The 16,163-nt window shown below is 42.1% G+C and overlaps 1 protein-coding gene across 17 annotated transcripts in view; it reads right to left on the minus strand.

The window, feature by feature from the left end:
- MCF2L (MCF.2 cell line derived transforming sequence like) overlaps window positions 1–16,163 on the minus strand; it is a 248,239-nt gene that overhangs the window by 20,322 nt on the left and 211,754 nt on the right. For all 17 annotated transcript variants that reach the window (XR_012900192.1, XR_012900105.1, XM_075917179.1 and 14 more), the window contains 9 exons: window positions 15,920–16,111; window positions 14,898–15,057; window positions 14,685–14,758; window positions 14,155–14,231; window positions 7,657–7,723; window positions 6,709–6,824; window positions 2,471–2,540; window positions 633–725; window positions 448–540 (listed from right to left, as the gene is read on the minus strand). Coding sequence is in view for 15 of the 17 variants with exons in the window: in XM_075917179.1 (XP_075773294.1) it covers window positions 448–540; window positions 633–725; window positions 2,471–2,540; window positions 6,709–6,824; window positions 7,657–7,723; window positions 14,155–14,231; window positions 14,685–14,758; window positions 14,898–15,057; window positions 15,920–16,111 (942 nt within the window). In the remaining 2 variants the exon portion in view is untranslated. The remainder of the gene's footprint in view (window positions 1–447; window positions 541–632; window positions 726–2,470; window positions 2,541–6,708; window positions 6,825–7,656; window positions 7,724–14,154; window positions 14,232–14,684; window positions 14,759–14,897; window positions 15,058–15,919; window positions 16,112–16,163) is intronic.

A 16,163-nucleotide genomic window follows, 5' to 3' on the forward strand; every position in this document is an offset into this window, starting at 1 on the left:
CCTTGCAGAGTTTCTATATGATTGCACAGGCATTTTTCTGAGTATATTTTCAAGCCCATGGTGCCAATTTCTGCAGTGGTCAAGTTTCAAGCAAATAGAAAGTATCCCTTACAAGTCTGTTTGTCCTAGTCTTCCTTCTGTCTACTCAGTGGGAGAACAAAGTCAAAAAGAATTATAGCAAACTCTATATATGAAGCACAAGATTGCCCACCCACTTCCTGCTTTTAGAATCAGAGAAACAAGAGAACTGAACAAGATGACAGATTGAAATCTGCCCATCACCCTTCATGCCTTGAAAGTCCATGTATGGTCTTATTCCTACTGCCTTTAGGCTTTTCTTGGGGTAGGATGAGACAAATAGTGACATACAACTACAAAATAGTGTAATTTTTTAAAAATGCCCAACCACCAAAAGAATACTCATGCATATTGTTCTGTACCCCCTACCTTCAGCAGTAATTGGTATTTGGTTATTCTCTGAACAGGCTTCAGTAAGTAGGAATCCAAACTCAGTTTGTGCTCAAGTTTCCTCTGACATTCCTATGATGAATTTAGCACTTCATTAATACATAAAGTCTTTCTTCATTCAATCTTAGAAACATTGAGAAAAATGAAGACTTAAGTAAGTATACCTGAAAAAATGCAGAGTCTGAAAACTGCCTCCACAAGCTTTCAGATCGGGGTTTATTTTGACAATATTTTTCATACATCTGGAAATCTTCCATCTGAATTCCATAAAAAAAGGTTATTGTGAATTCAAGTACTGAACTTTTACTAAAAAGCGTTTAAAATACTTAGGAATTCCTACTTCTGAGACTAAGAAAAAAAAAAAAAAAAAGAGGACAAATGATAGTATAATTCCCTGGAACATTAATGACAAAAAATATTGTTAAAATATTTGCCATAATTTTGAAGCATATTAATTTACATATTGTATTGCAGAATTTTAAAAGAACACTTTCTTGTTAATTCTTGCTTCTGTTTAACTTTGCCATTTTAAAATATGTACAATTCACGTATATAAATCACTTATTTAAACTAATATATAAAGAGGAAATACAGCTGCATAGCACTTTAATATTAACCATGAATATAGGCAAGCAGTAATACAATAGAGAAGTGTTCTTTAGTGATTGATTACTATGTCACCAGATGCATCCAGCTAGTAAATGTTGCTAGTAGCTAATTCATAAAGTTTTGCTATCCATTCAGAAAGTATGTTAATTAACATCAGTAAAATCAAGAGTTCTACTCTTGTGGAGTGGGACAAAGTCTCTGTAGCACATCATTTTTTTCCTGTACAATTGCAGTTTTTCTGTTTGCGTTATCTGTGCAATAATGAACAAATGTATCAAATTCAAGTCCGTACACAGCGTTCAATCACTTTGAACTAAAATATCATCCAACTATGGTTGTGCACGGTTCACTTCAATGTCTTTAAGGGTTTTACTATTTGTTATTCCATGGCATGGCTGATCATGTAAGTCATGTGGTGTTATTGCTGCTCCCTAACTGTATGACTGAACCTTTTAAAAGTAGAGAAATGTTTCTGCTAGAGTCAAAATCGTATTTATGAATCTATTACCCCCAGGTCAAATTTACCATGCACAAAGCCTATGCGGCACACAAGTTCTACTTCAGCTCAGGCTAGTTGAGTTTTAACAGGGCTTACATGTTACATAGGCTTTATCCTGGTCCTTTGCAGATTATTGAGTTTCACCTTCTGAACAGAAGTGCCACAAGTTGTGAATATTATGGAAGCAAATTCAAGCTTTTATTTTAATGAATACTTGCAGGGCTCGACAAATTATACAAACTACTCGCCCGTGGCGAGTAGACTGTAACCTGGAAGAGCTGGGTTCCGGCGATCTGCGCATGCGCAGATCATCGGACAGTGCAGCTGGCGAGCGGGGCTCGCTGCAGTTCGGCAAGCCCTGAATATTTGCAATTAATCTTTTTTGTAGATTTGCCCAGCTCTCCTCTCTTTTCTGTTTGTCTTCTATTTCCTCTGTAGTCATAGATTGTTCTACAGGCAGTCCCCGGGTTACATGGATCCGACTTACATCGGATCCCTACTTACAAACGGGGTGAGGCAACCCCGCACTAGATGCTTCCCCCCAGCAGACCAGGGAGACGCGAAGCTAGCGCCCCCCCACCCCCAGCAGACCAGGGAGACGTGGAGCGGCTTTTCTCAGCAGACACCTCATCTTGAGAATAAAGGACTGAGGGAAGTGAGGTGTGGGAGAATAAAACTGAGCTCTGGAGAAATGTTTGGCTAGCGTTTCCCCTACAATATGTACCAGTTCCGACTTACATACAAATTCAACTTAAGAACAAACCTACAGTCCCTATCTTGTACGTAACCCAGGGACTGCCTGTATAACTAGAATGCTGGGCTTCTAATTCAAGTAGTAGGCAGAGCTGAGTGAGACCAGAACAGCGAGTAACACACATTCTCTCGAATACATACCCTTTCAAGGAAACACCTTCCCACCAGCTCTGGGTATTCTATGTAATTTTCTAGCTCTCGCAAGAATATTCTACAAAGAAAATAACTTTGTTAGGTTATGTGACAGAATATTCTAAAGGAAAAAAGCAGTTATAATGACTTAGACTTCCTTAGGTTCCCTCTCCTGCAATAGCCTTAATTTTCTAAGCTTTAGGAAATATCAGAGTTGTAATATTATACTACAAAAATAAACATCTTCCTCAAATCATTATTTGAAAAGGACACCAACTTTAAAATTGTATTTCTGTTTTTAAGATACTCTTGTTCGAAATGGTTACTACAAGATTACTATAACTGAACAAGAGGGGAGAAAATTTTTTTTATTTACTTTGTTGGTCACGTATTTTTTTTTTTACTGTGTTGACCATGTTGGCCAAATCTTACATGCCTGTATAAGAAATGTAACACCTGTCTTTTGTGTTTAACTGTCTGAAATTATAGTAGGTTGTCAAGAGATTAAAAAAATTATAACTGTGATTAACCAGTTAAAGAATAATATAATACCAGGTATTTAAATATTTTAGGATATTTTCAAATATATTTGATTTCAATTACAATCCAGAACAAAGAGTGCAGTGCTCACTTTATATTTTTGATGTCAAATACTTTCACTGTAAACAACAAACAAAATAGTATTTTTCAATTAACCTAATACAAACATAGGTTGACCCTCTCTAGTTCAGCAACACCTATTGTCTAACATGATTTTAGTTAGTCTGATGTCCACTTATCTTGGGCGTGGACAAGTTTTCCTCAGTCTCATAATTTTTTTTAACAGTCCTGGCTCTCAGTGTTCTGTATTGTTATTTAGCTCTAATTTAACCCAAATGCTGTTGGAAAATATTTGATCTCGCATGATCTTCTTATCAATAAAATAGGCAAATACAACTAAGACGGGGCTACTATAAGTTGGGTGCACAATAACCCAGAGAGAAGTTATTAATGGTTCACAATCCCGCTGGAAAGGTATAACAGGCGGGATTCTACAAAGGGTCTGCTTTGGGACCGGTTCTATTCAATATCTTCATCAATGATTTAGATATCGGCATAAAGAGTACACTTATTAAGTTTGCAGATGATACCAGGCCTGGAGGGGTTGCAACTGCTTTGAAGGATAGGGTCATCATTCAGAATGATCTGGACAAATTAGAGAAATGGTCTCAGGTAAACAGGATGAAGTTTAATAAGGACTAATGCAAAGTGCTCCACTTAGGAAGGAAAAATCAGTTTCACACATACAGAATGGGAAGCAACTGTCTAGGAAGGAGTATGACAGAAAGGGATCTAAGGGTTATAGTGGACCACAAGCTAAGTTTGAGTCAACAGTGTGATGCTGTTGCAAAAAAAAGCAAACATGATTCTGGGATGCATTAACAGGTGTGTTGTGAGCAAGACACAAGAAGTCATTCTTCCGTTCTACTTTGCGCTGATTAGGTCTCAGTTGGAGCATTGTATCCAATTCTGAGTACCACATTTCAAGAAAGATGTGGAGATATTGGAGAAAGTCCAGTGAAGAGCAACAAAAGTGATTAAAGATCTAGAGAACATGACCTATGAAGGAAGACTGAAAGAATTGGGATTGTTTAGTTTAGAAAAGAGAAGATTGAGAGGGGACATGATAGCGGTTTTCAGTTATCTAAAAGGGTGTCACAAGCAGGTAGGAGAAAAATAGTTCTTCCTGGCCTCTGAGGATAGAACAAGAAGCAATGGACTTAAGCTGCAGCAAGAGAGGTTTAGGTTGGACATTAGGAAAAAGTTCCTAACTGTCAGGGTAGTCAAACACTGGAAAAAATTGGCTAGGGAGGTTGTGGAATCTCCATCTCTGGAGATATTTAAGAGTAGGTTAGATAAATGTCTATCAGGGATGGTCTAGACAGTACTGGGTCCTGCCATGAGGGCAGGGGACTGGACTTGATGACCTCTCGAGGTTCCTTCCAGTCCTAGTATTCTATGATCCAGCAAATCCTCTGGTCTGGCACCAGTCAAGTCCTGAGGGTGCCGGATAGAGAAGTTCAACCTGTACTGTAGTGCAATCTCCTTATCATGAAAGGTGAACTTACAAATGTTGAATGATGTACAAAAGTAAAACAATGTAAAAATGTAGATGCTACAAGTCCACTCAGTCCCCACTTCTTGTTCAGCAAAGTATCTACAAGTTTGGTTACAATTTGCAGCAGATAACGCTGTAGCTTCTTGTTTATGAAATAACCCAAAAGTGAGAACAAGTGGTCACATAGCACTGTTATAGCTGGTGTTACAAGATAATTAAGTGCCAGACATCAACCACTAGTCCAGAGGACATACATCTGTGATGACGACAGGCTCTGATCAATAATGATACAAAGAAGAGCAGAGTGGTGAATGTTCATTTTCATCATCTGAGACAAAGGAGAGTGGCAAAATTTGATTTTCTTTTTTGGTGGAGTATTGCTCTTTCAAGACTTCTGAAAGCATGCTTCACACCTCATTACTTTTCAATGACACTTTAGATTCTTAAACGTTAGGCCGAGTGTGTAGTTATTTTTAGAAATCTCACATTGGAACCTTCTTTGCATTTTGTCAAATCTGCTGTGAAAGTGTGCTGGGTCATCATCCTGCGACTGCTACATCATGAAATATATGACAGAATGTGGGTAAAACAGAACTGGAGAGTTGCAATTTTCCCTTAAGGAGTTCACTCATATATTTAACAAACACATTTTTTTTAAACAAGCATCATCAGCAGGGAAGCATATTTCTGAAATGGTGTCCGAAGCATGAAGGAGCATACAAAAGTTTAGCACATCTGGCATGTAAATATTTTGCAATGTTGGAGACAAAAGTGCCATGTGAATGCCCATCCTCACTTCCAGATCACATTGTATGTAAGAGGCATGCAGCATTATCCCCTATAAATATAAACAAACTTGTTTGTCTCAGTCATTGGCTTAACAAGAAGTAGGACTGAGTGAATTTGTAATCACTAAAGGTTTACATTGTTGTGTTTTTTAATGCAGTTATGTAACAAAAAAATCTACATTTATAAATAGCACTTTCATGATAAAGAGATAACACTACAATATTTGTACGAGGTGAATTGAAAAATGCTATTTGTTTATAATTTTCATAGTGAAAATATCTGTACATCAAAAATAATATAAAGTGAGCACTGTACACTTGTGCATGTTGTTGTAATAGAAATCAATATATGTGAAAATGTAGAAAAATCTAAAATTTTAAATAAATTTCAAGAAGTATTTATTGTTTAATAGCATGATTAATCACAATTTTGTAATAGTTAATTTTTTAAAAATCGTGTGAGTTAACTGCAATTAAATCAATAGACATAAGTTATACTTTTGTCCTTCCAACCAGTTCTAATTCTGCTTTGTGTGGGAATATCTGCTAAACAACATCTACTAACTGAAACTCCTGGGAGAGTGTAAATTCTGTTGCCTTCACCATATAGAATATCAAGGATGGGATAAAATGGTTAGTGACTGAGGCAAGAAGTAAATACTTAGTGACAGGAAAAAGACACATATTCAGGGATCGACCATATTAGAGTGTGCTGGCTGTAACTTTGTAAAGGTTGTAAAATAGAATAAAAACTATTTGAAACTGATTAACTTCCTCCATTAATTGGGTGAGTGAAAGGACAGGTTGTACATAGCAAATTACTGGGTGTTTTATGCTTTTTTGCAGATACTGAATAACTTCACACTGCTCTTCGCAAGGTTATTGGTCTCATAGAATCCTAGGGCTGGAAGAGACCTCAGGAGGTCATTGAGTCCAACCCAATTCCCAAAACCGGATCAACCCCAACTAAATCATCCCAGCCAGGGCTTTGTCAAGCTGGGACTTAAACACCTCTAGGGATGGAGATTCTGCCATCTCCCCGGGTAACTCATTCCAGTGCTTCATCACCCTCCCAGTGAAATACTTTTTCCTATTAGCCAAGATAGACCTCCCCCACTGCAACTTCTACCTCCCTTAGGTACTTTGCCTTCTCTTTCCTATGCAATATGGATTTAGAGACATCAGGTACTGAGGGATGACTTAGTCAGAGTCCTTTAACACAATTAAAAAGAATACAAGACTTCCTTCCTCCCCCAAGCAATACCACAAAAAATGGTACCACATACAAATGAAAACATTCATTCTCTTATCCACACCCACTCACCGAATCAAAGCTTTTCTTATTAAACAGAAATCCTAACCTGTTATGAAAATGATAAATTTCTTCCATATTCCCAAACAAAACATCCTTCTTATTTAGGAGCCCTGGTGAAATGAGATTCATCATTAAAGGGTTGTCCATCTCTGTAGCATAGCCCTTTGACATGGAGAGAGAGGCAGATTAATTAGTTCCAACCCTCTCCTGTACACAAATCAGTCTGCCAACAGCCGATACAAAGTACAGAAGATTTCTGCATCAATTAAATGTTGACTCTTACAACATTGCCCTTCTCTTGACCATCATCAAAATGAATGTGCGTGAGGATTGTACACACACATTCATAACCTCTGGAGAGTTAATTTAAAGAATTATTCAACATTCTTGTTAAATAAGAATGTAACAAAGTTTATACAATCACTGAATTCAAGCCAAAGCTAGCATATTTCTACATCTTTTTTTTAATGTAGTTTGCAATTTTTTAATAACTTTACACATAGTTTCAAAGCAAACTATATTATCTAAGCAAGCCTTAGACATTGATATTTCAGATGACTGGTTTTGTTCATCCACATTTATAATGACTACTGCAGGTAAAAAAAATCATTGCAGATCCTGTTCTTTAGCATTTTAAAACATCAAGAAATGCATGCAAACTTGTTTTAAGTCTGATTTTCAAATGTAGACTTTATCCATTGTGTATGAAGAACCAGATCCTCTGATCTGAGCACCTAGCTTAGGGGAGAATGCAAAGGTGGCTTTTGACCATCACTGCTCTTCCCTAAGCCCTGGGGACTCTAGGATAGTCAGCCCAAAAATGATATTCGGACAGGCAAACAAGATTTTTTTGTATTGTACATTTGCTAGAATTTATTCATTTAAGGATAAACAATGAAAGGTGTCGATTCTTTAGATAAACAGATCCAGTAAAATATATATATATATATATATATATATATATATATATATATATAGAGACAAACAGACTTACCTCAAGAACACACAGAAGTTCTTCCACATATGCTCGTTCAGTTTCAATAAGTTCATTAATTACATGGCTGTTTAACAGAGAGATAATTAAGAAAGGACTTAATTTCCTTAGACTAATAAATCTTCATATAAATTTCCTTAGCCTATTTTACAGGCACAAATAATTAATGCTGAATATTAGTATTTCATATATTTGCATAACCCTATGTCAAAATGTCTCTTAAAAAGGGAGAGGTGGTGAATTCTGTTTAAATCAGAAGATTATAACTTGAAGCTGCACATTGTGACATCAAATGCTTTAAGCTTGGGTTCTACTGTACTTATAAGTGCTGCAGGAGTTGGTGTTAGAGGCCAGTGAAGATCGGTTTTTACATTTTAAATTCAGTTGGTCATTTGATATTTTAAACCATCTTATATACACCGGTATTTATGCCATCTGATGAAAAAATGTTATGCTGCATCTGTGCCACATTTGTTTTCCACTGGGAACCATTACCTTGATTGCTTCTCTCTCTCTGTTTTTAGGTGTGTGACCATTCCCACGCTCATGAACAGATGGAACTAACTGTGATGGCTAGAATCAACCACAGTGTGTCATTTTTCAGAAAGCTGAGCCAATACATTTTGCAAACCCTGACATCCCAAATCTGAAGTGGTCTGAGATTGCGAATTTTGGAATTCAGATGATGGTGCTATGATGTGGACAAAGGAGTAACAGGAACTTCCTTGTGATGTCCCCACCACAGAGTTTAAGGCCAGAAGAGACAACCAGATCATATAGTCTGCCCCTCTGTCTATCACAGGCCACTAATGTCACAACTGACAACCAAAACTAGAACAAAGCACCACAGCTTGTTAGAGACCAAACCATTAGATCCCACAGGCAGAGAATGGGGAGAAATTCTTTTGTGATCCCACATATATTCAGCATGTGAGCAAAAACTAGCCAACCAAGCACTAAGAACATTCTCAGTACTACCTCAGGGTATGTCAACACTACAGAGTTATTTCAAAATAACTCACATGATGGTGAGCATCCACACAGCAAGCCTGTTATTTTGAAATTACTTCAAAGTAACAGGCTTCTTATTCTGAAATAGTAAACCCGCATTTCATGAGGAATAAAGCCTATTTCAAAATAGTGTAAGTGTGGATGGTGCAGTTGTGCTTATTTAAAAATAACTTGTCTCTAGGGCTTCCCACAGCTGCCTTGGTGGCCACTCTGTCCTCACCCCTCAACAGCTTCCCTTCTCCTGCCACTTTTCAAGGTGCAGGCAGAAGGGAAAGCACCTGTGGCACGATGCAGGCCCTGCTTGCACTGTACCACACACCAGCACTCTGCCCAGCCTTCTCTGCTGCAATGAGCAACGCCGGCACTTCATCCAAGCCCCCCACAGCTGCAAACATGCCAGCAGCCAGCTCTAAAGCCCCATGCCAGGGGCGGAAGAGGAGGGCACCCTCGTGGATTGAGGTGGAGGTCGCCAATCTGATCGAGGTCTGGGGAGATCAATCAAACCTCCAGGATCTCCATACCAGATGCCAGCTTCATCCAGAGGGGACGTATGGACTAGGTTAGGACAAAGATCAGGGAGCACCGGAAGGCTTACACCAAGGCAAAAGTTCCAGGCAAAGAAGTTCCCGGTTGGGAGCAGCACCCTAGAACTGCCACCTTTATGTCCAGCTGAATGGCATCATAGGAGGGGGCAGGTCACTTCCCCTCCCTTCATTGTCACCTCTGGTCTGGACACGCCTGTCATCAGCCTCCAGGAGGGCAGGGCTGTGGAGGAGGAGGAGGAGGAGGAGGATGATGAGGATGAGAGGAGGCCAGTACTGACACTATGCCCACCAGCAAGGAGGTCATCACCCTGGAGTCAGTACCCTCCCCTCTCAAGAGGTCTCCCATGCCTCGGACAAAGCCAGGGAAGGCCCATCGGGTGAGTTCCATCACTTTCCCATGGCACATGTGGGGGCAGGTGGCAGGCTGTGAGGGACTGCACGCTTCTTGCTTGGCCTTCTCGGCCTGGGGCTAGCACAACAGCCTGTGCACGTGGGTGCACAAGGAGCATCAGTCCCATGAAGCTGCCACACAGGAACCAGTTGCTCCTTCTCACTGCCTGCCATACTCCAGAGTCTGTGGTGGGCCACTTTCCCACCACAAGCCACCACTAAGGAGGCTGTGGTCAGGGAAACACACAGCAGAGCCGCACACTCATGCTTGCACTCTTGGAGCAGCATCTGCTCCCAGTCAAGTGTAGTGATTTGGAGGATACCGATGTCCTGCATGGGAACCTGCTGGGAAGGAGAAAGTGGAGGGGACCCCAGTACCACCCTTCCCAGCAAGCGGGCATTGCTGCTCACACGCACCTCCCCCAACACCTCTCTTTCCTCCAGCGGGCAGGGATAGAAGTTCTCTCTCTGTTGGACACAGCTAGTGCCAGACCTGGCATGTGGGCAGCACAGATGGAAGCTCAGCTGCCCGATCCCTCCCTTCCACCTGCAGACTCCTGGCCAGGCCAGCCCCTTCTCATGCCTGCTTGTCCCCAGGACGTAGGGGTAGCGAGGCTCCCCTGGGATGCTGATGCCCCTACAGGAAAGTGCCTCATGCCTAACCACAGATGGCTTTGCATGAAGCACTTCACTGTCATCTAAACCAAAACCTTTTGGTGTCAGCTCAGAGATTAGGGATAGGCTTCATGCATGGTGTCTCCTGGGATGACTGGCCTTCTTGCTTTTCTTCACAAGTGGACCAGCTGCAAGTGGGGCACATGCAACACTTCCCTGACATCCTCCCGATCCTGCGAGACCCGCCAGTGGAGGTGACCCCAGGACAACTTGGCAATAGAACACCTGGAGCACCTCCATTCCCTCAACTGAAAGGAGGATGACTGCCAGGAGAGCCATGCTGACCAGGAGCTGCACTGCACATCAGGGAGCAGCTGTCCTGGCAGCATGAGACAATGGGAGTGGCTTACACCAATATTGAGTGCATGGTCACTGCCCTCCCTATACCTGCTCTTTCCCAAGCCCCCCTGTATTCACCCCTTCTTCTCCTAGAGCCCCCTGTGTCACTGATGGCTCCACACACAAAGTGGTGGGACCACCTGAAGCAGGAGCCATTCCCAGCCCCATCTCTGAGCCCCTCCTCCCCCTACCCAGGTTCTTTCTCCGGTTCCTCCCCAGTTCTAGATTCCCCCCCAAAAAATCAGAGAGTGTACTGTTTCAACAAAAAGTCTGGTTTATTTGGTCTTCGCAGGAGGGGAGGAAGGGGGGGTGGGGGGGAAGGTACCGAAGGGGGAGGAAAGGCACACTGGGCCACTGCAGAGGTCCCTTGTGGAAAAGTCAGGGGGAGAGTCTCACAAGTGGCCTTCTCTGAAACTCTCCCTCAGGGCCTCCCGGATGCGCACAGCCCCTGACAGGCTTGCCAGATGGCTGTGGTGTACAGCTGCTCAAAAGCTGCTTGGCCCTTGCCCCCCACTCTTGCAAGAAAGGCTCCCCATTATTTTCGCAAAGGTTGTGGAGGATACAGTAGGCTGCCACCACCTGGAGGATATTCTGGTCGCTGGGGTCCAGGCAGGCGAGTCGTCACTGGAGCCTCACTTTGAAGCAGCCAAAGGCACTCTCCACCATAATGCAGCATCTGCTCTGTCTAGCATTGAACCATTCCTTGGTGGGGTCCAGGTGTCCAGTGTAATAAGGGGAGCAAGGGATAGGCTACGTCGCTCCAATGCACATAGACACGTCCACGTCCCTGACCCTGATGGTGCAGTTGGGGTAAAAAGTGCTGGTGTGCATCCTCTAGAAGAGGCTGGAATTCCTAAAGACACGTTGTGCACTTTCCCTGACTACCCAACATTAATGTCTGTGAAATGGCCCCAGTGGTCCATGAGGGCCTGCAGGCCCATGGAAAAGTATCCTTTTCCTATTGACGTAATCTGAGGCCTGGTGGTTGGGGGCCTGGATGGGGATGTGGGTGCAATGAATGCCCACTCCCCCATAACTGGGGAAGCCCATAATAGCAAAGCCAGTGATGATGGGGTCCACATTGCCCAGGGTGGCGACCCTGTGCAGCAGGATGGTGTTGATGGCCTTCACCACCTATAGAAGGATAGAATCATAGAATCACAGGGTTGCCAGATCCCTTTGGAGTTCCTCGAGCCCAAGCCCCTTCCCAGAGCAGGAGCAACCCCAACTACCTCAAGCCTGCAGAGCTTTGTGAAGGCAGAATTGAAAAACCTCCAGGGAGGGAGATTCCACCATCCCCTTTCTCCGGGGAAGCCATTGCAGTGCTTCTCCACACTCCTGGGACAATAGTAAGAGAGTCAAACCTGCATCAGCACGGCCCCGATGGTTGATCTCCCCACACTGAACTGGTTCCCGACGGAGCGGTAGATGTCTGACATGGCAAGATTCCAAACTGCGATGGCGCCACGCTTCTGCAGGGGGTGGGTGAGTCGCATGCAGGTGGTCCTGTCACCTGAGGGCAGGGGCATGCCACTCCAGAGCTCTAGAAAGGTGTCCTTCCACATGAGGACGTTCTGGAACCACTGCTGGTTGTCTCACCGTTCCATGACGACTTGGTCCTACCAGACAATACTGGTCTCCCACTGCCAGAAGCAGCAGTGCACTATGTGCAGTGGGGAGGTGAGAGGAAGTGTGGCACATGAGGAACGACTGGGCCTGAGTGAGGAGGTCCCCCATTCCAGGCTGGTCATTGTCTTCAAGCAGGGCCACAAGGGCAGACTGCATAAACTGCAGCAGGAGTTGCAGCAGCGGGTCTAGGAACCAGTGACTGCTTTGTAGCAGGTCCAGCTCCATGATAGCGGTAGGAGTGCTGTGGGCATCTGAAAGGGCAACCACAGCATGCGGTGTGGCATTGGCTGTCTCTCAAGGAGGTAGGCTATGGAGAAGAATTTGAGACACGGCTGTAGAGGGGAGCCCCTTTAAGCACAAGCCTCACATAGCCTCAGGCAGCAGCTACAGGAAGTGAGTGCTGTCCTGATGCCCTGCCCGGAGTACTTCCAGCAGGCCTTAAATGTGATTCAGGCTCCAATCAGCATGGACATGCTATTTCAATATAGATCTGTGCTATTTTGATGGGGAGTTGTAGTGTGGATGTGCTATTTCGAAATAGTTATTTTGAGAGTTATTATTCTGAAATAACTTATTTCAAAATAACACTGTAGTGTAGGTGTGCACTCAAACTAGTCCAACCCATCCAGTGTCCTATCTCAAGTAGCAGCCATCTCAGATGTTTCAGAGGAAGGAGAAAAAAAACGACAACAGAATACACTGGAGGAAGGGGAACCTTTCCTGATCTCTGCAGGAGGAACTAGCTGAAGTCCTGAAGAATCAGATTCTGGGAAGATTCAGTGTGAATTGGAAGGGACGCCAGGTCTGCTGAGCTCTGGCTCCCCACTACCACAAGCAATCCCACCATATAATCCCACTTTTAAGACAGCTCCTGCTCCACCATATAATCCCACTGATAAATTTGTCAATCTCATGCCTAAAACTGATTAAGTTGCTTGCTGTCCACAACTCCTATTGGGAGGCTGTTCAGAAATGCACTCCTCATGCTTAGAAACCTTCTAATTTCCATCTGAAATGTACTGATGACCAATTTATACCCATTTTTTTCTTCTGTCCTTCAGCTTGAACTCCAATCAACCAACCAGACAATTTTTTAGGAAAAATCATCTAAAAATTTCGAAGTATGGAGACCAAACAACTCTTGGTAGTTCATTGAAGGCTCGATAACTGCTCAAGCCTGAACTGAAACTTTAAAATCGCCTTTCACTAATGCATTTATCATTGAAAGTTGGCCTAGAGGAAGTGAAATTAGATATAGGATATAATCAAAATACAAGCTACCGACTAAAAACGGGAGAATATCCTCCAGAACACAGCTGATTCAGGTCCACTAGCTTAGATTACCTTTAGTAATAAATTCACCTCAAAGTTTAGAGACTTGATTCAGAGAAACATATGAAAGCTTAGATGCTTCTCTGAACCTTAATCAAATGTAAAACTAAACAGTTTTCTTAAGGTTCATTTTTGAAAAGTTACAGCATTATTTTCAAATCTGTTGGTTTAATTTTGTCACAAATGAGGAGATACTTAGACAATCACAACAAGCTGCAGTCTTACACCAGCCAAGGAAAAGATTACTGCAATGGTGGGGTCATATTCAATGGTGCAATGGAAGGTATGTTTCTACAGATGATTTATTTAGCTAAAGTTTAAGGAAGCAGAGCACAAGACCAAACACAAATGAGGCTGGAAAATACAATTTTGAGATGTTTAAGATGACAAAATCCTCCCATATTACTCTCACTGAAGGAAGACAACTTGTAAGGACTTGTGCAAGATGGAGGTCCATTTTACAAACTCCCATGGCTACATCATAGCCATCTGAATCTGCTGAACAAAAATGTATTGGTAGACGTTAATCAGTCTAATCAGACCAACATGTTGGCTGTGGTACCTCAAGTACACCCACCTTCGTAACACAGCTAAGTTTTCTTCATCATCCATCACTGACCCAACTCTGTTTTGATGGAATTCACCCATTTCACTCTGGAACACAAAGTGAAAATGTACATGGGAGGAAAACAGGAAAATGCAGTTCCAGTCTATTTGCTACGTCACTGACACACAGAACTATCTTGATTTCACAAGAAAGACTGCAACTATTAACAGAAAACTGTGAGGCAAATTGGAGGGCAAAAGAATGAAAGATTATCTGTATAAATGGGGTGTCCCACAAAAGAGGAAGCCAGATTGCCAACATAGAATGGTTCTGCTTTTGGTTCTTTTCACAGCAAGAAGTGTCTCAGGGCAATATTACAATCTTAGAGGACAAAACGGAACTCTGTGTAATCAAAACTTAATTTATCAAAGCTCTTTTCTCTGACACTTTCTGTATTTCTTTGAGTTCTGTGACTTTACAAAGCATTGTGACTTTCTCTAGTTTGTGTGCGCGCATGCACGGTGGAGAGAATAATCAACATGAAATAAATTCAGAATTACTTTTACTCTTCTGTAGTTCATTCTCCGGAGATTACCATCTAGGCTGGACACATAGTCAGAACCTCGATGAAGACCTGGTACAGAATCAAACGGCAGCTTTTAAACTGGAGCAAGTTTGACAGATCATTTGTGCAACCAGAGAATAGCTTAAATTCTTTTCAAGTTCATTGGCTTAGTGCAGACACCTAATTTAATGGCTTTTTTTGTAGTTACCTGGAGAGACGCAAGGAGATTTTACTAACACCTCAGGTCTTGGTGCCACTGGCTGAACCGGACGGGTCTGCTTAGCTGCTAGTTTCTTTAGGCTTGCTTGTCTCTTTTGAAACATTTCTTCCATGCTTTCTTGCTTTTGAAAAACTTTTTGCACATGTTCCTGTACAAATAGCATAACATAATAATAATTCTGAATAAACCCACAAACCAACCATGCAGAAATAATGTTCTCAACTTCAAAATGAGAAATTCTTCAATCATTCTAACTAAAATATAATGTGTAATTCCAGACTGAGTCAATTAGTCCCAATTATGTAAATGTACATCAACAAAGCATTTCACTGCTGATCATGTGCTAAATTTAGGGCAATTAAATCATTACTGATTCAGATTTACATATTAAGGGAAAATGTAAGTGACGTATGAGTCTAAGTCCCATTTTTAAAATGGAGTTCAGCAATTAGTGAAAGAAAGCCAATGGGACTTAGCCTCCTAAGTGCCTGAATCACTTTTGCAAATGGGACCTAGACCCATTTTCACTATGTCACTTAAGAATTTAGGACAACATGCTCATGACATCCACGTTTGTCCTGTGACTCCTATACACATTCACAGGTGCATAGTGCCCTGGAAGAAGTAGAACTACTAAGTATCTTAAATTAAAGCTGTCCTAGGGAGCAACCTCAACTGCTGCAGGAGAAGTCTTAAAAGGGGTAGACCATCTCTCCCTCTCCATATCCCCATCAATAAAAGCAGTGCTGGGGCTACATAAAAGTAGGGCTAGGATAGAGCAATATCCGTGCTGCAGTTCGCAGCTCTCCCTCTCCCCACAGTGCTGCTGCCAGATACTGCATGTAGAACCGGGGAGTAGAATAAGCAATCAGGCTTATAAGCGCCTATAAAAATTCAGTGGCCAAAGAGGCTAGATCTGTGGCTTACCATTAACATCAGTCCTGCATAAAACACAATCTAAAATTAACAGTGACTATAAATATGTGCACATGCATAAATACTAAGAGTACCATTAGATCCTGGTTGAGAATGGGTTCATATAATTTGTAAACTTTATTCGGTTCATTGATTTTATTGTCTGCCCCAGTGTCCAGGAATTTCTCAATCTCCTGTAAAGCTGACTCTGCTCCATCCTGGGTCTGGCATTTGTCTACAGGCTGTGATGCTAGCAGGTAAATGCCTTCATCACACCATCTCATAGACTGGAAACACAAAAGAAAACAGGAGGAAAAAACCCCACATCAGCACGAACAA

The sequence above is a fragment of the Pelodiscus sinensis genome, chromosome 1 (genome assembly GCF_049634645.1).
Source record: "Pelodiscus sinensis isolate JC-2024 chromosome 1, ASM4963464v1, whole genome shotgun sequence".
In the NCBI taxonomy this organism is placed as follows: domain Eukaryota; kingdom Metazoa; phylum Chordata; order Testudines; family Trionychidae; genus Pelodiscus; species Pelodiscus sinensis.